Source organism: Nanorana parkeri, unplaced genomic scaffold (assembly GCF_000935625.1).
Source record: "Nanorana parkeri isolate BGI_ZX_2015 unplaced genomic scaffold, ASM93562v1 scaffold417, whole genome shotgun sequence".
In the NCBI taxonomy this organism is placed as follows: Eukaryota; Metazoa; Chordata; class Amphibia; order Anura; family Dicroglossidae; genus Nanorana; species Nanorana parkeri.
In genome coordinates, this window is record NW_017306685.1 from 25,926 (window position 1) to 50,002 (window position 24,077).

The window sequence follows — 24,077 nt, forward strand, 5'->3', positions numbered from 1 at the left end:
GTGTGGTTTTTTTTTTTAGGTTTTTTATTATTTTTTATTTATTTTTAAATTTTCATTTTTTTACTGTTTTAAACAGACCCCTGACATTTCCCTTTTGAAATAGAAACAAAAATTGAGGACACAGAGTCCTCAATCTCTTTTTCTGCAGCCTCTGTTCTAAATGAATGTAAAGCACTCAGTACAGAGGCTTCCCATTAATTCAGAAACTAGTAATAGTAAAATATTTACTATCATCCAGTTATCAATTGGTAGAAGCCTCTGTAGTGAGTGCTACTACCCATTGAGAAACTCATGAATGAACAGGAAGTGATGTAAAGCACTTCCAGTTCATTCATAACTGGGGACACATAGTACATGTGTCCCCAGTCATTTATAAACACTGGAGTGATCAGCTGATCACTCCAGTGTTTGTACTGCACACAGAGTATCGGTAAATATCACAGATATTTACTGATCCTCGGCTCTCCATCCTGACCTGCGGGGCCATGCACAGAGCTGCACAGGAGAAGGAATACCGAACTGGGCGGGGTAGGTTACACTGAATGAAGTTACACTTCATTCAGTTCTTTTATCATCAGTGTTGTACACCATGCATGCACTACTTTTTTCAGCACTTACCATTACAACGCAGTGGTGTGAATTAAGCCAATTGTATGCTTTGCATTGGATCTTTGCATTAGGACTGCACTAAGCAAGGCTTCTCAGTGCAGCCCAAAGCAGCTGGTGTGAACCATCCATTCATAGTAATTTTAGGTTTTTTTTAAAAAATTTTAAAATAAACTAACACTAAACAATGAACATAAAGCTGAATTAAACAACACCAAATAAAGATGACGAGGGGACTAATCAGGGGCTAATTATCATCAAAGAGGGGCCATGTGGGGTTTATTAGATAACAATCTTTAATTTAAAAAAAAAAGGAAAATCTTTTTATCTCACTTTACAGGTTTGTTGCAACCACAGTGAGGGTCATATCAAGGAACAAGCTAGTGATATGAACTAACGCGGCTGCTGTACTGTAACTTTCACAAAGTTACGCTAACTAATCCTGGCAATTGGCTGCTGTAGTTATCATTCGAGCAGCTGCTTTGGTTGGCTTTTACTCACTAACTGGGAGTGAGATGTCAAGTTGGCTGCAGATTTTGTCAGGGCCATTTGCAGGAACATGGATAAAAATGACATTAAAGTAAAAAAAATTTTTCCCTCCCCCCAATGTTAGTGTCAGCAAAACCTTAAATGATGTTTCTTAATCCGATCTTCTTCTTTCCTGTCTTTTCAGCCATCCCTCCAGGGCTGCGGCGGGTGTCCGATCCAGCGCTGACTCCTCTGTCCTTGCTGCAACTTCCGATCCCACGGTGTCTGCATGCGGGTGCACTCGTCCATAGACTTACCTTTCGTCTCTCCTCGTCTCCCGGCCGAAAATCCAAACTGCGCATGCGCTCGCCCCAAGATGCTATGCGGCCTCCCGGGCAGTTTCGGATTTTCAGGCGGGAGCGCGCGGCAAAGACGGGGTAAGTTTAAACCGCTGTTAAAGCGTTTTTTTTAAACAGTAGATATATGCAAACAAAATGGAGGGTTTAGAAACCCTTTAAAGGAGAACTATGAGGTTAGGGCTTTTCCCCATATTTCTCATTAGGGTAACGGGAGGACACAAACTAGCGTCCTCCTGTCACCCTAGCGTCCTCCTGACGCCGCAGCTGAAGCGGATCCCGACAATTATGTCTGGATCCGCCCAGCTGCGTGAGTGACAGCTGGCTCTGCCTATCTAGAGGCAGAGCCAGCTGTACCCGCCCCCTCCCCCGTCCTTTCCGGCAGTCAGCGCTGGAGGATCGGAGCGGGGAGGGGGGGATCCAGCCCCTCCCCTGTCAAGGCAGAGAGCCGTGACAGGATCGAGAGGTGAGCGAACCACGGTATGTGTTCACTCACCTCCCGATCTACTGAGCCGACCTGTGACAGTCTCATTGTCACAGGTCGGCTAGAACTATGAGGTGAGTGAAAAGCACTCACCTCATAGTTCTCCTTTAATAGAATGAACAGAGCCTGTTTGTTTGTTTTTTAGATGCAATGTGCTGTAGAGAATGAAGGATGTCAAATAAATACAGTACTTACATATCATCCTTTAACCGATGCCAGTTCTCTTTCAGGAATTCCCAGGCTATGTGCCTTCCGATATCATTCTTAAACATATCCAAAAATGTATCCATTATACTATGAGCCCCATCAAAAAGGGCAGTATCCAAATAACTGTAACAACAGATTGAAACCAGTTCATTTCCAAAAAGATTGACCAGGAACTTGAGAGTTTAAAGTGATGTTTTTCTGAAAATAAACTAAAAATATCTATCTATAACCAGTCCTGAGCAAGAGGGCTTGTTCACGCCAAATCCGGACCAGATCTGCATGAGTTTCTGCACACGCAGTGCAGTGTGTTTTGCCGCATTTTTGACGTGTTCGGGGCCGCTTAAAATAAATATTGTGCCTAAAATGGGCCTTCAGGGCGTTTGCATGTGTTTTTGATGCATTTACATGTGTTTTGGTGCTTTCCAGAGCAGAAAAAATAGGGTATGCTGCAGCTTTTCCACATGCTCTGGAACTGAACACTGTGGTGTGAACTAGAGCCCAAAATACCATTGGAATACATTGGATGCATTTTTTATGTGTTCTCTAACTGCTCTGCTCGGCATCTGCTCCGCACTTGGTGTGAACAAGCCCTAAAAGAGACCCATTTTATTTAATAATGTGCTGTTCACTACATTGTTGGAACATGTTTTCATTTTATTAAAAACTAAAAAGGTTAGAATGTTTTTAAAACTAATCTGTATATATTTTGCCTTTCCTGGTTTCTTCTACCCCCTCATCGACATGCTAACAAAATTTTTACATAAAACCTATACTGAGCACTGAGCTATACTGAGCACTCTTCAGACAGTACTGCTCTCAATAGTGCTTAGCACTGATGTAAGCAGTGGGCTGTTTCTTGGGAGGAGTTATGCAAATATCAAATGCCTAGACGGGTGCTCCTAGGCAGTCAGGGAAGTGTGTTGGCAAGTTATTATTTAAGTATTATTAATGATTATTAAAATGCATTTAAACTTTAATTAAGGTGCTTTCAGGGAACCTGTGGTGCCTCCTGGGTGCACTACTGTGAGTTTTACTTAACTCATTGCAACCCTAATTCTGCTCATTTTTTCAAATGTGATTCTAGATGTTCAGCAATATGTATACCCTGAACACCAGCAAAAAGATACAGTTATGCAATGTGTTGCCTGGAACACCATAACCATGCCCGGATACAAATACAAAAGCCCTGTGCTGTCAGGCTGTGTCTTCCGTGTACTGTTTTACTAAGGCCTTGTTTACACTGGGTGATCTGCCATGCCTGCAGCAGGAATGCCAGGTGTCCTGTTTAGATGCGGCCGTTCAAGTTAATGACCGGGTGACAGTGGTCACATCTGTAGGAGGCAGTCCGCATGTAATTGTATATGATATGATATGATATATGATTACATGCAGTTTAGAAAAGGTCACTGTCCCTGTAAGCAGGATAGATGTGTCCAGCGAAAGTCATCTATTCCAAACCACAATCATATCATATACCACATGCGGACTGCCTCTTACAGATGTGGCCGCTGTCACATGCTCATTAACTTGAACAGGTACATTAGCCACATCCAAACAGGACATTCCTGCCCCAGTAATTTGTAGGTTCCTGCCGCAGGGATCCCCAATTGCTCCGTGTGAACGATAAATTACTTTTATTAAATGATGATATTCTGTTTTGTGTCTGCTTACCGATACAGCAGCCATGGCTCCTTGGTACAGCTTAAACCATGTTTCAGGTTGCTGTAGTCCCAGACATCTAAAAGGTCTGATTTGTTGAAAACATTCCAGGCATGATCCCATTCCTTTTCTCCACCCTCTGCGATACCATAGCAGTAAACTGTTCCTTTAATGGACTGTGGTATTCTGCAGAATCATAGATCATATATGAAGTATATTAAAATGGTGCTGTCAGAGGGGATCAGACTTCTTAACTAAAGTATTACAAAATGCTGCGGTAATGTGCACAGGGTAGCAATCAAAGATAGCCTATGATATTAAATGCATTAAGTAAATCAGTGAAAAATAAGCTTTCGCCGGCTGCTGTGCATTACTTTGCATTGTTCTTCACCTGTCCTAAATAAGAACTATATACTTCACCACATAGCCATGCCTTCCAACTTTCTGAGATGCGAACGATAGACACTTTCTAGCACAATGTATTTAGGTAATGGATACACCCCTGCCATGCCCTCAGTTATGCGGACCATTAAGAATTTATATGGTAATCCATATCTCCACAATTGTTGTTTTCCACCATCACTTTTTCTTTATACTGGCTTAAACATAGCAAACAAGATAATTGAGAGTTGAGAAAACATTTTTTGAGCAGAATAACACTAACAGAATAAATAGTACATTTCCTTTTATATCTGTACATCAAACCAAAAAGAGGGACAATTGAGGGAGAAAGAGGGACAGGGGATTTGGTTTCAAATGAGGGACAGTTGGGATGTATGTCTAATGCTTAAATTATACCATTCATAAGAAGCAGCCACTGCCATCCTTTCCTTTTCAGAAGGTTTGTTCCTGGCTGTCTTGCTGATGCTTTGGCTTCAATGCTTTCCGGGTCACTGACTTGTAACAAGCATAGCCTAGGGATTTGCCCCAAGCAGGAGTGTTCCTAATCTAAACTTAGTGTTGCTACTAGGCTGTAGTCAGCATGAGCATAGATTAGCAGTTCTGCTTTCCTCAGGTATGCCCTAAGCTCAATTTTTATTTTTTGCTTCTGCCTGGTGTTGTGGAGTATCCCTAGCAATAGTGTGAAAAGATACAACAATTCTGAGTAATTAATATTTACAGTATGTCTCCCTGTCCAACCACTAAGAGTTTTTTTGCCAGTGGTACATGCTGGGAGCAAGATATACATATTTGGGGTGATCATTTGAAAGCTCTCCTGTCCTACCTCCTAGGCCCTGCCTAGTGAGGAGGTATGTGTAGCTGTGTTCTCTCTTGCCTCCTGAACTTTTGCCAGGAGAAGAGGCTGTGTTTTGCTTTCTCTGTCCTCTCAGGACATATCCAGGGACGAAGTACATGATGGTGAAATATTATCTGCTGAAGAGCGTCTGGAAGAGGCACGAGCTGGGGACATTGCAGGGAGTTCTAGTGGCTCAACCAGGGAGTATGTCTGCCATTAAATCTTCTAAACAGTCTAAAGAATAGCGTGTTGGTTTGGCGTAAAGGTCCTTTCTTCTGTATTGACTGTAAGTAGGGTCTGGTGTCTGCATTGTGGTCTTTTGGAGTATCCTGTGCACTAATTCCTCTCTCCCTGAGTTTATTTGTGTCTGATAAACTCATTAAGCATTCTAAAATGAGTGGTGTCTAGCTTCATCCACCTCAAAAAGAGTAAACAAATTGCCCTGGAGTGAAATGTCAACCCACCGGCCACTTATGTGTCCCCAACCACCTCCAGGGTACCACAAAAGAAATTAGCAACACAGACACTTTTCTGTGTCATGTAAAAAGCATAGCCAAGCAGCTATCATTTTCAAAAGGTACCCCGTCATGGCATCTTTCACACTTTCCTCATGACAGGTGTGCTTTAAGATGGCTCAGCCAAACCCTGCCCACAAAAGTCAAATCCCTACCTGCTTTCAGCACAGCTACACCTAATTGCCAGGCCTCATTGTTGTCATGTTGGGACAGATCTTATGTACGCTCTGACCAAATCATCTCCCATTACAGATGAACAGCAATTTCACCTTTGCTAAAATGTTAGCCTTGAATATCACCATGCACTGCAAGGTAAATTAGCTTTATCAAAAGAGTTTTCCTTTACAGCTAGGCATGTGTGGTAATCATAATGCTCTTGGCATGATTTTACTGATAAATAAAGCACTGTGATCATTGCACATTATTAGTTTTAAAGGGAAACTTTTAATGGTAAAATTGCCTTGCCTATATATAATCCCTGACATTCCCTCTGCTCCACAAAACTAATTCACCATGCCTAAATATAATCTCTGGAGTCCCCTCGAATCCACAAAACAGCTTGGTCCTTCAGCAACCTATCAGCAGGGATAAAAAAAACATGAGCATTTCCTATATAAAAGCCAGCATAAAGGAGTGGGCAAAGCAATGGGTAGCAAAATAGGATTACTCTTGAAGGAAACTGTTCCTGGCTCAGCTATCAAATTTACTTTTTGTTGGCAATCTACTGCAAGATAACCAAACATCATTATTGCTTAAGACAACCCTTACTGTAACATTATCTCACCTGGCAGAAAAATTGACAATCAATTTTAAACTTGTATTGCAAAACAAAACCTTATTATTGAGAAAACTGTTCCTGGATCTGTTAGATACGTTATCTCGCTTGGCAGAGAAACAGACAAATGCTGCGACTTTGAAGATCATAAAAATAACTCACTGTTTCTTGATAAGGCTGTATTAGATTATTTGTTCTGAATTTTGTTGCTTGGTAGAGAAGCTATTTATTTTTTGGGATTTTATTTTAGTTGTGGTATGGTACAAAGGTTTCACTGAACTGCAAGCATCTACTGTAGTCAAAAATGTAAAAACCAAACATCCAGCATTTTACACACAACCAACACCAGGCTGCCATTCAGTAGAGAAAACAAATAAAAGTTAAATCTAAATCCTCCTCTTTCCCCCGGGTCTATAAATACAGAAAATATACTTCTCTCTAAAGTACAAATAACGGCTCCTGTATGACTGTCTAAACAAGTACCAAATCCAGTTACTATGTGATGCACAATTAAACTTAAACTAAAGTAAACTGCCTTAGCAACATAGGCAGTGGGTACGGCTAGGTGTGGCCTGGTGCTGACTGACAAGCTATGGGCTTGGAAATCAGTTTTGAAATGCTAATAGCCATGCCCCTCCAACATTTGCTTATGCCCCTTGGGTTGGGTTCTGAGGAAGGGGGCGTGCCCCAGAAACATGTAAACCGAGACCACACAAGGGCAGTGGACGCTGATGCTGCACATCTTTTCAGACTTCCGCTGCTAGATGATTTGACATCCCATTGTTTTCTACATGCCTTTTTACTACCGACTTCTTGTAAGCACATTACAGTTGTGCGTTTTTATCATTAAAATTCGTTTTACACTATAGAGGCGCTCCTTTTTGTTTTTTGTGGCCTGGTGCTGACTGACAAGCTATGGGCTTGGAAATCAGTTTTAAAATGCTAATAGCCATGCCCCCTCCAACATTTGCTTATCCCCCTGTAATGCAAGCAAGCACAGCCCACATGAGAGTGGTAACTCTGAATTTGGGAGCAATGTAGCATCATTGCCACACCATCATATGAAACGGCATTAGGTGGACTTTACTGGAAACTCAATAGGTATTTGTGGGACTTTTTAAGGGGACAAGGAGTAGACTATAAGTGCAGATGCACATATAATTAAGTGTACATGCAGCACATGTTTTTTTAATTAGAGGCCATAGTTCTACTTTAAAGCATTTCTCTCCTTTAGAAATATTTTTCCTCACTTTCTGTTCTGGAGATAACGTTTTACCAGACGAACAGTGAGGGAAATTCTGTGACAAGCAAAAAGACAACAATGAAAAGCTGACAGACGTTCTAGCATTCGCCTCCTTAACTTTAAAACATATATACATTTCTGTCTATGTTGCTGTTAGAGAGATTTTTACCAGGCAGGAAGTGAAGGAATCTCTCCAATGAAGTCTCCAACTGCAGTAAAACCTAATAGGAATTCTACTCCTTCCAGACTCTTTCCAAAATAAAATTTAAAAAAATTGGCTATAGATACACTGTAAATATATTCAAGCACCTATAAAGCCTTGGAAATGAAAAGCACTTTCTAAATTAGCCTTTGGAAAGTATTATTTTTAAATCATATTTTGTAAGTTTTCACGTTTTTGCAGCATGGAATTTCTAGTGTATTTGATCCTTATTGCTACAGTAGTGGGGCTGATGGGTCTAAGGTTGTTGCGCACCACAGCATTTCCCAAAATAATTATCCATGTTTGCTTACTGCATGTGTGAAACGCTTTTGTCTGTGTGCAGTGTTTCCGTCTTACTACACATTGAAATCAGTGATGTCACTTGAGGAAAAGGCACCCACAAAATTTTCGGGGTTGGATGTAGGAGTTTCATTATAAGATTCATATCATATAAGAATTAGTGGAAACTAATTATTGCAGAAATAAAACTCAAACTCTCAAGAAGGCTATAGGTTTTCTTCCAAGGGGTAGTTACTTGTGCTTCACAAACACTGCAAACCTCAACTGAGTTAAGGAGTGATTTTGCAGGATATCCTGGCAGTGGGCAATATAAATAAACTAGAGAGTAACCACAAGGGTGTAAAGGAGACAACTGTTCCTAAAGCCATGAGGACAGGGAACCAACCACAACTCTACCATCCTTTATTTGCCTTTGTGTAAAAATAAATAAACCTTTTTCCATTCTCTAATGCCCTGGCTGAGCTTTCACTAGGCTTCTAAAGTCTGCAATTTGAACCGTTATGCATTTTTATTATCCATTTGCACCTTAAGGGAAAACACATGACAATTAATTTTTTTGTAAGACATGAGAGGGTCTAAGTTTTAAATTAGCTCCAGGACTTGGTGGCTTCTTTTGACACATGTTCAGGGGAGATCGCTCACTGGTCAATGTTCTTATGAGATCTGCCTATAAGCATTCCATGAAATTTCCATGCATCTTCAAACTCATTATTTAATAGCAATTTGTCTGAGCAAGTGTTAGGATAAGAAGTCTACAAGAGAATATTGGATGAAAAAAGGCTTTATGCCTTGGATTTGACCTGTACTCTCCTCTGACCCTGACATCCAGTCTAGAGGAAGCATTAGTAAAGGTGTGATGCCCAGGAAATATGGTAGCAGGCAAATGCTATACAAAGATATTTTTTATTATCACTATTCGATTAAATATACCAAAAGTTATTTAAAAGTTATTTCACACTGAGATTGGCTAAGAAAATGTTCAGTGTATATACTACATCTTTTACCCTGATGAAGGGACCCTGTGTGGCCCTGAAATGTTGGCTTTTTTTCATGGTGACGATTTGTCCAAATAAATGGACATATTGAATGGATATTATTGAGTGCTGGTGATTCTTGTCCTTTACAGTGTATATACTACACATATACAGTAAAAATACATAACTTACTCATTACTGGAAATGTTAGCCATCCATTTGGCATAAATGTCGCTTGCCATACTCAGACAGTCTTGCAGCCCAAGGGAACAAGCAGTTTTAAAAATAATGTCAATTCCTGTACTTTAAAGAAGAAGAAAAAAGTGCATACAAAATGCTTAAGTGAATAAATACATGTTTACCATATAATTCCATTTTATATACAAACTAATTAAGTGTCAGCGTGGAAAACTGTAGAATTGTCATTATATAGTAGGGAAACAATTAAAGCCTAGCTCTATCCTCACCTTTTTTTATTGGTGAAGGGTTAAAATATCACGTCAGGTTTATATTCGTATTTTCCCAATACTTCTCCCAGTGACACCTTGTCACATTCTGATTCACAAGGTGTCACTTGGACACAAAATTAACAGAAATCTCCTTTCTGGGAAGATAACAGAAACCCTAACTCGTGCTGAAATTCTTCCCCTTTAGCTTTTTTTTTTTTTTTTAACTGTGGCTGTACTGTCTGATTTTACAAGCTTCTACTGACCCTGTAATGAGAGTTATTAAAGGATAACCATTGACTTTTACATTTAAGAATTATTTCGCTTTTACATCGGCATTACCTATGGTCTGTTGTTTAATAGATAAGATTTCATATACTAGTCTTTTGTGTAATTGAGGCAAATTACATTCCCCATCTGAGTTTTTTTGCCTTATTCCCTTGGAAAAAAACTGTTGCATGATGAGCACATCTTCTGTATGTATATATGGAGTGTATAAATGATGTGTTTTAAAAAATTAAGTGAAAGTCAGGTTGATCAGCTCTGTATGTGTGTGTAAGACTGGCTTTCCATTATTGGAGCTGTAGGCATACAACCATTGGCAACATTCTTCTTCTAGGATCAATTGTGTTATACAGAACATTTCCTTGCTTTACTGGTCATAACCTGACTATTGTGACAATAAGTAATTATGGTAATATGGCCAGCTGTGTTTCTACTCATTCTGGAAAAAAAAATACGTGGTCCACAACTTCTTTAAGGAAAATCCACCTCTTTGCACCTATAGACTCAGGGCTACTGTGCCTAATTATATATATGGACCTGTATATATGTATGGCTGTACTATTGAATGGGATACATTTGTAAAAATAGGAATTTTGTACTTACCAACAAAATACTTTTCTCTGCATTCAGTTGAGGACTAAGCTGGATCTTTAGGGTTATAGTGTCATCTGGAGGAGTAGGACGCTAACCTGTGTGCCAAAATGATAGCCACTAAAAAGGCCACTTTTTGAGAAAGGGTCAGCAATGTCCTGAATGTCCTCAAAGGAAGGTTTTTGAAGAGCTGACAGTGCCAATATCAGGTCCCACAGAGTCAACAGTGTTTTTTCAGGGGAACAACATGAGTAACACCCTGTATGAAAGTATGACCAAGGGAGTGAGTAGCCAGGGTGTGTTGGAAGAAGACAGCCAAGCGGGAAACCTGACCCTTAATAGTAGGGATAAACCAATACCGATGCTAGTATCAGTATCGGTGCCCATACTGAGTATTTGGGCGAGTACTCATACTCGCCCAAATACTCAGATACCTTCCCCAATTCCAAAACTTCTCCTCAAGGGGGGATTTCCTCTAAATGGCAGTGCCACGAGGAAACATTTAGGCCGGCTTCTTGGCCAATCAGGAATTGGCGGGCTCTGTGCTGTTTGGCTGGCTCGATGCTGATTGCCCAGGAAGCCTCCCGGCTTTCTGATTGGCCGGGAAGCTGGCTCTATGCTAAATGTGCCTAAGTAGCACTATAACCCATCGGTCTAGTTTTAAATATCCAGATGTGGCCGTCATTAAATGGAAGAAAATGAGAGTGATGTCACCACCCACTTTGCAAAGTCAAGGTGACAGTCTCTTTAAACTGCAACAATACAGTCACTTATGTAATTGTGACTCAACACAATTGATATGTGATTCGTGAAACTGTGATTCTACCCCCGGAAGTGTTATCTTTTGCGAGCTGTTAAATTGCTTTGATAAAAATGCTAACATAGTGGTAACGTGCTTCCTATTCTGCGTATTCTTCTTATTATTTCTGCATAAGTGTAGAAATAATTACTTAAAATAGGTATAATTGTACGGTACTTACTGAACAAAAAAGTCATCAGCAGTTTCATCAAAATTTCTTTGAACAATACTTGAATAATGTTGGAATATTGGTTTAATTCTTTTTAAAATATATTTCTGAAACAAACAAAAAACAGAGTAAGTTCAACTGTGTGCATACATTTAAAACATTCCTTGCTTTCTGTAGTTTAAGCCTCCAGGTAATTGGATTTTGTAGAACAGAACCAGGCACAAACTGGCAAAATGGCATTTATATGTAATTTAATAACAGAAACATGGTACAGGAAACTTGTGGAACTGACTGGAACGGCAAATCTACAAATCTGTATCTTTACTACAGTAAGGTAAATATTGTACAGAAAGCATGTAAATGTCAGTTAGGTTAGGGCTACATTGTCAAATGTATTAGCTAGCTAGCAATAAATGTAACTCCTTGCTGACAACTACAGCAGTAACAATAGATGCACTGCAAATTAAGCAGTTGTCAATAAGAAGACAGTGCCAAGGGCTAATAAAGTTTTGTACTTTAATGCATGTGTTTGAGTAGTGTAGAGGACGGCAAGGCTGGGTCTTGGATGGGAGATATATATCTCGACTGTTTGGGTTGTGGTCCCTTTAAGGGCCACCACAGGGTTAACCTTCCTGCACCAGGAAGGGGTTTAAAGGAGTGTGGGAGTTGAGGAGGAAGTGATCAGCTGTGGCTGTGAGAGAGACCTGCTGTGTTGCTGTGCTGTGCTGACAGGACTTATATTCCTGGGAAGGGATTCCCCCAGGTTTGGGACTTTTTCCAACAAGTCGATGAGACACATTTATGTTTTGTTATTGGACTGTTACTTTGAGTTCACTGAAGATAAGTGTGTATTTTGTGTTTACCGTGTTGGCTGCCCTGCAAGAGGAAAATAAAAGCTTTTGTGTTATTCAAAACCCTCTGTGCGAGTGCTCCTGTGAGCTCCCCAACATCACAGTAGACACAATGTTCAACCCTAGAAATGCCTTTGTAGTCCTTGCTTTACAAAAAGATTATTTTAAACAATATAATAGTAAATGGGCTTATATTCAATGATTTCCTGAACAATTTTCTAGCATTTTCCCTACATTTTAAATTATGTGACCTATCTTGCATGATATTATTAGATAGCAGGTGTCATCAGTGCTTGTTGAAATATCCAATCAGGATATGACAATGAACATAACCCGAGAGACTGCTTCCTTCCAAATCTGGATCCCACTTATTTGCCAGTACACATATACTGTATACACAGTGTGGTTTTAAAGAATCCACAACCCAATAGTTCCATATAGAAGGGCAAATAAGCAACCCTCTGAGCCATTCAATTTAGACCTCAGGTGCTATTAACAGCTGTGCACTTTAGATTTGGCGTATGAATGTTTTGACATTGGTGGCACATATGACATGCATTTTATATGCATTACCATTGAACGTGTGCAATTGCTGGAAAGAAGTCTTGTTTTATTAAGTAAAGGAAATAGGGAGCATGGTGCCAGAATCAATGTTATTGACACTGTCTTTTTTATTAATCATATAAGCAGTTATATTTGCTACCTTATACTAACGTCTGTAACTCCATCTGTATTCACAACTGTATTTCACTTTTACATTAATAGCTACAAGATAAATGACTACACTGCCAGCAAAAGAAAACCAGAGTGTTGTGACTCAGCTGGTGCTCAGCATCATTCCCTTTCATAATTTTTAGCTAAAATACACACAAAAAATTGTAAATTAAAGTTAATTTAAAGGCCAGTCATTCCAAAGTGGTATTTTAGTTATAGGTGCAGCCTAGCAGACTGAGTCTGTCCGTGGCTTTTTACATGTCTTTGTTGCTCCAACAGGGAGATCTCCCTAACATAGTTCCTGCCCACCTGGACGTTTTGGGTGTTCCCAACCACTTTTGTGCATTCCAGTGCCTCCTGTTGCATGCTCTATATAGATTAAAATCAATAAAAAATCCAATAGGAAGGGGTGATACCCATCCATAATGACCACAATAGTTTTGGAGATCCAGGAACCCAAGAACCAGTTTCTCACCTAAACTGCTAATTCACAGTGGTGGGTCCGTGGTACGTCCATGGTACTGTATATGGATTCTGGGCAGTTGGTGAAAGTAAAGCAGTTTATGTGGAGCAGAGTTAAGGGGTGCACAGTTTGGTCAAGCAGTTTATGTGGTACAAAGTGGCATAATAAAGGTAATGTGAAGACAACAAAGGAGTGCACAGGGGGGTGATACAGGTGGTGTTGAAATGAGAAAGGGGTATACAGTGGCAGATGGCAGTAGTGAGACGTTGTCAGAATAATTATGTGGGTTGTATGGATCCAGTAGAATGTTACACAGTGGGGTAATGCAGATTGTATGGATCTAAAAGTATGGTACAGGTGGGGATATTGCAGGTTGTGTGGATCCAACCAAAAGGAGCACCGTGGGGTGATGCCGCTTGTATGGATCCAACACAGTGGAATACAGTTGGGTTGACTATTGCACCTCCCTCCTCATTGGCTTACCTCTACACAGGCTATCCCCCCTTCAGTCTATCATGAATGCAGCTGCTAGACTCATCCACCTAACCAAACGCTCAGATTCTGCAACCCCCCCTCTTCTGATCCCTGCACTGGCTTCCAATAGCCCAAAGGATAAAATTCAAAATATTAACAATCACTTACAAAGCCATCCACAACTCTGCCCCTGGCTACATCTCAAACCTGGTCTCAAAGTATCACCCTCACCGTCCCCTCCGCTCTTCAAAAGATCTTCTGCTTTCCAGCTCCCTCGTCAACTCCGCCCATGCTCACCTCCAGGACTTCACTAGAGCCTCTCCCATCATATGGAACTCTCTACCCCAACCTGTCCATCTATCTCCCACTCTGACTGCCTTTAGGCGATCCCTTAAGACTCATCTCTTCAAGGAAGCCTATCCCACCTCAACCTAACCACTGAACTATCACTTTCTCAAATAATTCATCCCCACGCAGCTACCTTCTCATGTATCACTTCCCACACCCTTTAGATTGTAAGCCCTCAGGAGAAGGGCCCTCCTGGCCATCTTGTCTTGAATTGTATTGTAATTGTAATGTCTTCCTTATATAGTAAACTGTTGGCGCTATATAAATCCTGTATAATAATAATAATGTAAGTTGTATGGATCCAACAGAAAGGGCCATAGTGGGGTGATGCGGTGGTGTAGAAGTGGCATGCACAGTGTAGTAACAAAAATGTACCAATAAACAAATTATAATTACTTTTATAAGCGGAAAAGAATGATATGTCACCAGGGACTTTTTGTAGTAATGCATGTGTTTCAGAGCAATGTACCATACAATTACTTCCATTTCCTGTTCCAGGTATCTTGTTAAACTGAGGGCAGTTTCATATTCTAGGTATCCAGAGCTATAAACATAAAATAAAAAAACAGGGTGCATTAAACACAATAATGCTGGCTACAGACCTTACAACCATCGCAAGACTTTTGTCTTACGATGGTTGTAAGGTAATTAAAAAAACGTACGATCTGCTCATCTTGGACAGGCAGATCGTACTTGCGATAATTGCAAGCCCGCCCCGCTGAGGGGCGGGCTTCCGATGACCGCAATGCTGAACGGGCAGTGTGCGCTTGCGCACACCGTCCCGTGCGGCATTTATCGTACGAACATGACACACACCCGCCGACAATCGTACTGTTGTCGGCGGGTTTTCGAACATGTTCCTAAGATAAAAGTCGTGCGACCGTACAGTAGAAACGGTCGCACTCCTTTCACACACCTTGCGATAATCGTACAATCGCGGGATTTCCCGCGATTATCGTACGATTATCGCAAGGTGTGTGGGCACCTTAAGGGGAATTTAGCAAAACTGATGCAGACAAAATCTGGAGCAGCTGTGCTTGGCAACCAATCAGCTTCTCTCTTTCATTTTCAAACCTTAAGTGAGCAAACTGAAGAGAGAAGCTGATTGGTTACCATGCACAGCTGCTCCAGATTTTGTCTGCTCCAGATTTGATAAATTCCCCTTAATGTTTCACTTCTTATTCACACACAGGTCATAATCACAAACCGAGAAGATTTAACTCTAAATCTCCTTCTTACTTCCTGGTACCTTGACATTTATTACATGTCAATACCAATTATTTCAGGAAAGGAAAATGCTAAGTAATAATTACAGCCAATAATGACAAAATTAGAAATAAATAGACTTAAAAAAATAAAATAACCAAACCAACTGTTGCTGCAATATTGCACTTAAATTCAGAGATTTCTCCCACAGTACTTTTTCTGCTGCTAAATATCCTGATGGGCAGTATAATTTAGCCCACTTCCTCTGAGACCAGGGGACCAACCCCAGACTCTAACTGGACAGTAGGAGGAGAAGCAGACATTCTGAATGGCTCATTGTACTGCTTCTTACTTTCCACTATACAGGGACTACAATAAAATGATACTAGGTCAAATTAATTTACTTACACTGCTTGCATTTAAAAATTACATTTAATGATGTATAATTAATTACAGAGATGCATTCATTTGTGTCTTATGTATTTGCGTACAATTTAGCTTCAAATGTATGTGGAGTACCAGTCAGTGTAACAGACATGTTCAGTAGAGCTCTGTCTAGAAGGAGAGATTTAGGGGCTGATTTACGAAGCCCAACACGCACACGCGCAGGCTGCGTGCGCGTTTTAACACCCTCACTTTCTGTTCATGTGATTGCGGTCACAATGACATAAAATCTATCCAGTGAATACCCTTCCTCACACTATCCAATATAAAAATAAGTTATATTAGGTTATGCTGAGAGAAGAGATAGATAGATAGATAGATAGATAGATAGATAGATAGATAGATAGATAGATAGATAGATAGATAGATAGATAGATAGATAGCTATGGCCCTAGTACCAGTTTTCTAAATATTCCACTTTCTACTCACTTTGCCAGCATAAAGGCATCATCCATAAGCTGAATTCTGTTTACCACTGGCAGCACCTGTATAGTGAATAAACATGATGTCAGAATCCATGGCAGTGAATGAACACACATACTTATTAAACACTAAACATTTTGAATTTCATTATTTTATCTCTGGTTAGAATAGCTGCAGCAGAATCATGTTCTCTGCTACAATGGTAGAGCAGCAAAGCAAGCTCAAACACATTTATAAAAACAGGAACAAATATAGAGCTGATGTCCTCAGCAATTAACCAGAAACCCTTTGTATGCAGGATGAAATCTGATTGGATGGACAAACAGCTCTTCTTTTGCTTACAGTATATCTAAACCCAATGACACAAAATGTAATACATTGCAGCTTACCAGTCCTTAGATATGGTAGCTACATCAATGTTCTTTTTTTTAAACCTTTTTTATCTTTCTTTTCACCTGGTAATCCTAACGTTGACAACACTCACTAATTTGACTGTGTCTATGGAACAGCAGCGCTGTGTGTTGAGAGTACAGAACACCTCCCTCTTTCCTCACCTCAATAGCATAGGGGAAAGAGTCCACAGAGGTGAACTGAAAGTGTACAGGAAGTAATAAGGTCACTAAATGTTTTTGCAGATCAACAGATCCTACGATAGATATATCAAAAAAACTTTCCATGGTATATTTAACATACCAAAAGGTCGCAAATAAGAGATGTTAATTGTTAGGGTTTACATACACTTTGGACCAGTTTTAGAAAATGCTTTTTAATGTTTTAGACTAGTTAGGAATACCTCACTCTTCACCTCTGCACAGGTACTACCAGTGAACTTCTTTTACGCATTACCTGTGGGTCTTCTTCAAGTGTTTTTGCAAGATTATTCCAGTTTTTTTCATCGTAATTTATTCTGTAGTACCCAGTTACATCAATATTTAATATAATCCATTCGTTATCCATTGCAGCCATTTCTGGGACAGTTTCTGAAAAGGAGAAAGTAAGACTACATTTTGAATGGTAACCAGTATTTAAAACCATTAGAAAGCATTGTTCAATATATATTGTCATCATGGTAGCAATTTCAAAGTAAGATATGAATTTATTTGCAGCAAAGTAACAAGATTTGTGTACTTACCATAAAATCTTTTTCTGAAAGTCCAGAGACTTGGGACACAGGAATGTTGGAATTCTTTTACAGCTGGGTTATATTGCAGGAGGTTGGGCAAACAAAAAACACTTGAAGATCAGGCCCTGTATAAACCCTCCTCTACCCAGCATGCCTCAGTTTTACAAGCAAGCAGAATATAGGGCCAATAACACAGAGGTGCAGGACCTGTGTCCCTCAATGGGCTCAAATAAAAAGAGAGTTTACTGTTTATACAATACTGGTTTTTTTTTTATTGCCCTGGGACACAGGAACTTAGCAATTCTATTACAGCTGTGACATCCAAAAGCAGTCCAACTGAAGGGTGGGAAACTGCAAAGATCAGAACTGTCATGACCAAAGAGAAGACAGAGAATCAACTGGATGCTCCGGAGAAGGATAAGAAAAGAAAAAAAACACTGTCAAGGAGAACACCTTACCTGCGTTCCTGGGGGGAACCACTCTTAAAGGAAAGTTCCTGCCAAGGAAGGTAGCATTCCCCAGAGTTAAAAAAGACCTGGATGGATACATCCTTAGTAATAGCCTTATCAAAAGATTGGTGAGAACCAACTAAGCAAATACTCAGTTTCAGCATTCTAGCCTGATAGCTACTGGACATACTGTATGTGCCTAAAACCCTGAGGAGGTACACTGTTGCAGAACCCAGCTGATGGAATTAAAAGCCCCCTACTTGAAGAAAGGGGGCACACCTTCTTGCAAAACGGCAAGGACCTGTGGATTCAAGCCCTAGAACTTGAGTGGAAAGAAGGTTCGGACTGCCTACAATCTGCTACTACTGTAGTAGACCGAGGAGAAAGGGGTCATTCCGCCCCTTCCACTGACCTCCCTCATAGAGGCTGTAGTACACTTTGACCACCAGTGGCATTCCTAAGGATATAATTGACTAATTAATTGAAGCCAAACTTCAGCTAACACTTTTAAAAGAGAACTATGGAGTAAGTGTTTTTCCCCATAGTTCTCTTTAGGGTCACGGGAGGACATATACTAGCGATATAGGACATATACTATTGCCCGCTATATACTATGAGCGCCGCAGCCAGGACGGATCCCGACATTACTATTGAGATCTACCTAGCTGCGTGAGTGACAGCTGGCTCTGCCCATCTAGAGGCAGAGCCAGCTGTGCCCACCACCTCCCGATGTCTGTTCCTCCACTCAGCGCTGGAGGATCGGAGAGGGGAGGGGGGGGGGAATCCCTGCGGGCAGCGGTGACTGACAATCACTGCTCTCTGCCGGGAGACGATCGAGAAGTGAGCAGATCGTGCATGTTTCTGCTCACTTCCCTATGGATAGAGCCGACCTGTGACAGCTTCTTTGTCACAGGTCGGCTCTAACTATGAGGATGAGTGGAAATCACTCACCTCATATATCTCCTTTAAGCAGTTACAGAAACAGTTTTTTTTTCTTTAAGGATAAAGGTTTTAACTCTATGAATAAAAACTGATCATTGTAAGTACATCTGTCAGTGTTAAATGGTTTATATTAACCTTCTCACTGTCATCTTTGCTGGTCAGCTTGGTCCATTAAAGGAATTTTAAAAATAAAAGATCTATTGGCAGCATCAACAGGTAAAACAACTATATTATGGGGAAGATTTAGAGGAACAAAAACGGATGTGTTAATGTTGGTGATGGAGTGCCTCATACTGTATATATATTGTTTGATTGTGCCTAAATTTCCACTTTAACTGTTACCAAACTAACATGGCAGTGATTGGAATTTAAAAAATGGTGGAGAGCTCTCAGTGCTTTAGCCTGACCGTCCTTATTCAAATATATGAGTCTTCAGACACTGGGTAACACCAGAGGCTCTGCTACATCTCCTGAACCACAATGCAGATCTCAGTGCCCAAAGGTCACATTCCAGGTTAGCCCATTAATCCTCTGTCCAGGGAGTCCAGGTATAGCCTTCAAAGCTGTTGCTGAGAATATGCTGCTATGTAGGGAGTAGCTCAAGCAACAGTGTGGAATTCTTGAATGAAGTCACAGGAAAAATGATCAGTGGTATATCAAGGATATTGAAACAAGACACTAAATGAGGCAGAGCTGAAGAACAAAGCATTCTACCGCTTAGGACACTAGCAAAACACTGCTGGATAGAGGAAGGGTTATCTAGGGTCTGGCCTTCAACTATTTTTGTTGGCCAGTATCCCAATCTCCTGTAGGTGGCAGTATAATCCGATGGTAAAATAATCCCTCAATTCCTATGTACCTTAATTGTAAATTATGTCATGAAAATCCTAGGCACTAATGATTAGGCCTTTTTCATAAAATGTGTTGGATACAGAAGCATTTCTGATTCCTGTGGATCTTGTGGTTTTACACCCAGCTTTCAGACTCTCTCCTTCTGGCAACCACTGGGGAAAGCAATGAATGCCAATGCATTTACAGCTGACTTTAGGATAGTTGCAGGAGAAAGTATTTGACCTAAAAGCTTTACAAAAGGTGAATTATAGAAATTAAAGTGTATATAAAACAAAAATAAAAACAAAAAATGGATAGCACATGAACTGGATAAAACCCTTTAGTCAAGTTCATTGTTGCCATCTGTGACCTATTGGGGAGATTCCCTTTACCTCCTGTCTTTTAGACACAACAGAAAGTGAGAGTAAATGTCTTCAAAGTGAGGGAAACTCCTCTTAGATAGCTGTCACTGGAACAAGCATGACCACTGGAAGATTTCCCCTCTATTCCTGTTCAGGGGAAAACTCAACATTTTGGATTATTCCTCACTTTCACGTTTTGTGGTCAGCAGGAAAACGCTAGGATGAATCTCTCCAATTAGGACACACACAGCAATCAAATCTGACAGGAGTTCTAACCCCTCCCTATCCACAAGTAACAAAAATGGTACATAGTGTGAATCCAATGAAATGATTTGGGTTGGTGAATTATAATGACACCAGATTTGTCAACTTCTATCATGTGTATTAAGCTAATCTTCTGTAGAAAATTCTGTTTCTTGCAAAGGTTTGTGAAATATTTTTTCTGGCCTCCTTTATAATTACATAATTTACATACAAGACATGTAAAGAAGACCATATATACTTACTCGTCTTAGTGTCTAGCCATACTGTTGGCTGCTGTACTCCATTTTTCATCCAATAGATGGGAATAATCCATGTATGACTGTATAAAAAAGTATATAGTTCATTTATATGTATCAAGACACATATGCTTTTTAAAAACTTCCAAGATCAAATACAGTCACAAAGGCCTGTGTCTGGTAGATAGGGGATAGGCTTGGGGCCAGGACTGTGCATATTTTAAGCTTTTAAATTGCTTTCATTATGTGAGTATAGGTTCATAAAAAAATACATTTTGATCTGCCAAATCCTAATCTGAAAGGATCATTTAACAGGAAACCTAAGAAAGAAAATAAGCTTTATAAACCCCCCACACATGCCACACTACAGCAAATGTTACTGGGAGAATGTAAATGCATTTAAAACTATATATCTCCGTGATGTAGAACTTACAGCCAAATTCACTCAAAGGCCTAGCTATAAATGTTTTCATCTAAAATTTCACATAAGGTATTGTAGCCCCTATATATATATATATGTGTGTGTGTGCTACTGTAGAGAACTGTGTTTTTTGACTACAAACAGTTAATTGCCTCTGTGTGTCCTGGAGGCGGGGTCTTATGGGGATTGCAGTGCAGAGCAGATATGGATACATTGCAGAAGGATCTCTGAAACTGCAACTCCCAGGAGGCTGCGCAGGGGAGAGGAGGAGGACTGTGGGCGGTGGCTGCTGTATGCAGTCAGTCTGGGACCGTATAATTTTAAAAAAAGTGTGAATCTTTGGTAAAACCAAAAGATTCTTAAGTATAATGATTGATATTTCCTATAACAATCATTGGTTACACTGCGGAACAAATGTTTTCTTATTTTCTGTTGCATGAGATTTTTCAACTGATTCTAAGTATTATTTTCAAAGCTGATTTCAAATATGAAATCGGTTTTCCTCCACATGTTCTAGTTTTCATGCAATTTGACATTTGTGATTTTCGCAAAAAAAGGACACCCATTGCAATTTACACTAGGGATAGCTTGAGAACTAGGCTTACATCTACCCTAACCTTAGACTAACTAGGCTATTTTGTTTATAAACAGCAATATTCTTTTATCTTTTTTCGGTAATTGTGGATAGTAGAGATATATTTGATTTTCTTGATGAAACAGTTTGCAAGAGCATTAAGTACTGATGGTGGATTTTTCAACATTTACTGTAGTTTCTGCTTTTCCTGCTTTGTCTTTCACGAAGATCAAAGCAGGTGTGTTTGATGGACCTCAAATTCGTGCCCTTGTACATGATTACGAATTTGTCAGGAAGATGAATGTCAAGGAGAAGGCAGCATGGCTATATTTTGTGGCAGTTATACAAAACTTTCTTGGTAACAAAAAGGGAGATAACTATGAGCTTCTCATTACAAGAATACTGTTGGATTTTCGCATTTGGGTGTAACATGAGTGTCAAGCTCCATTTCCTGAATATTCACCTTAATCAGTTCCCCCGAGAACCTTGGGGCTGTTAGTGATGGGAGGAGAGCATTTAAAATCAAGACCTCATGATGATGGAACAGTGCTATCAAGGGCAATGGGACAAAAATACACTGAGTGGCCAGATTATTATGACCACCCCATTAGTACTTTGTTGGGCCACGAGATGACTTTGTTGGGCCGCCTCGTGACTCCACGAGATGTTGAAAGGTGATGCGAGGAATCCTACACTGCACTGTTGCCCTTCTGTTGTCTTGTACCAGTCTTGACACTCTCCGTTCTGCCCTAACATTGACTAGTCGCTGACGGCCACAATTCGCACGTTCAGACCCAGATTTTCGGCTGACAGTCCAGTCTTTAAACACTTTAACAACAGCTGCTCTTGAACATTTAACGAATTCTGCTGTTTTGCTGATACTTGCTCCATGGCTCCGAGCACCAACAATCATCCCACGTTCAAAGGCTGTTAAATCGCGTTGTTTACCCATATCTTCAGACAAAAATCACTTCTACTGTTGTGGTAAACAACCTGCTTCCCTATTTATAATGGTCTGGCACTCTAGCAACTTCAGCGCGAAATTATAGCTAATTACAGCCTATTTGCCTACAAACGTCAGGTGGTCATAATAATCTGGCCACTCAGTGTATAATGGCAGACTACTGCTGCAGAATCAAACGAGATTGCCCTGAGAATGTCCACAAATGCCAACAGCTACAAGCACAAATTCTTGCCTGAATAGGACATATTTGAACTTTGCATCCCATCAGTTGTTCTGAATCACCTCTCATCTTTATGTCAAAATATATGTTAATTTAAAGTAAAAAGCATTCGTGCATACTCATATTTGACTATAATGGATAAATGTTTCAGATTTGACGAGTGGAGATATACTGTATATTTTACTCCACACAAGTGATTGTTTTGCCTTTTTTCAAAATTGAATGCATATTGTGATGCACCTACATGTTTTTTGTGAATACATAAAGAATATATTTGCCAAGACAGTTGTTTAAGCTTAATTTTAAGACTGCAAGACCATAAATTCCTCAGATAGACCATGTAATAATGCGAGAGGTGTCAAAATTTCGTGAAAAATTAAAATGTTGAATTCCAAAAAAATCTAGAGCTTACAGGGAAAGACTAACTTCAGATTTTAATTCAACATATTAAAATTAGGTGAGAACAAATGCTGGTTTCAATGCAATAAAAAATGTGTTCCCCAGTATTATCAACGAAAATTAAAATAAGAATAATAATAATAATAATTAAAAAAAAAAATTGGTATGTCAAATTACTTAAGCCTCTGAACTAGTTGGCATCTAGGGGAAGATGGGGTAGGGCCTGTACAAGCACTGTAGCTTAAATTGTGTTAGATGCAAATGATATAATCAGTTCTATATACTTAATAGTTTGTATTGTATCAGTCGTTTTTCTGGTAATTGCAATATCTACCAATGTTTCTTCTTTATTAAAGAGCATTACAATGACCAATCATATTCAATGCTTCATTTTCAGAGCAGGCCTGAAGTTGGCTGCAACAAATGATATAGAATGTGATTTGTATAGCAACAACATACTTGTTATCTCTTGTGATGTTATCAGCATTGGCTGTCTTGAACTGCTCTTGGGTCAGTGTCCCAGTAGATGTGTTTACCGTCACTAGTGGTATGCCCTTTTGCCAGGTCCATGAATTCATGATCTCTCTCAGTGATGCTGGCAACTGAACTTCATCTTGATCATCTATAAACTTAGAAAATGGTATGTGCTGTTGACTTTGAATTAACAATATACATTAATGCTTTACTAATATTAGTTAAAGGACAAGTTAATGTTTTACCTAAAACCCACTGGTCCACCCTCCCCAGCCCCCTAACCTTAGATTGTAAGCTCCTTGAGGGCAGGGACTGATGTATATGTGCACTATGTAAACCGCTGCCTAAATTATTGGCGCTATATAAATACCTGTAATACTCTAATCTGACCTAGGTGAATATGAAATATTGTATATTAATGTTGTATAGTCTTCTTTCCAGTTAACAGGTGTAGCTCTAATCTCCTTTTCAGATTATTCGCATTATTACTTTTCAGCTACACTAAAAGAAGCTGGCTGTTTACAGAACTCAGTGAGCAATCGCTTAGTACCTGTTTACTTTTGAGCAGACAGAGCTATA

General features: G+C 39.8%; 1 protein-coding gene across 1 annotated transcript in view; it reads right to left on the reverse strand.

The window, feature by feature from the left end:
* The window catches only part of LVRN (laeverin), a 105,653-nt gene that overhangs the window by 4,111 nt on the left and 77,465 nt on the right, over positions 1-24,077 (reverse strand). The window contains exons 10-18 of the mRNA XM_018559840.1: positions 23,484-23,653; positions 20,453-20,529; positions 17,086-17,219; positions 16,246-16,301; positions 14,563-14,710; positions 11,329-11,423; positions 9,219-9,329; positions 3,793-3,966; positions 2,110-2,244 (exon numbers count right to left, since the gene is read on the reverse strand). Of these exons, the coding sequence (XP_018415342.1) occupies positions 2,110-2,244; positions 3,793-3,966; positions 9,219-9,329; positions 11,329-11,423; positions 14,563-14,710; positions 16,246-16,301; positions 17,086-17,219; positions 20,453-20,529; positions 23,484-23,653 (1,100 nt within the window). The remainder of the gene's footprint in view (positions 1-2,109; positions 2,245-3,792; positions 3,967-9,218; positions 9,330-11,328; positions 11,424-14,562; positions 14,711-16,245; positions 16,302-17,085; positions 17,220-20,452; positions 20,530-23,483; positions 23,654-24,077) is intronic.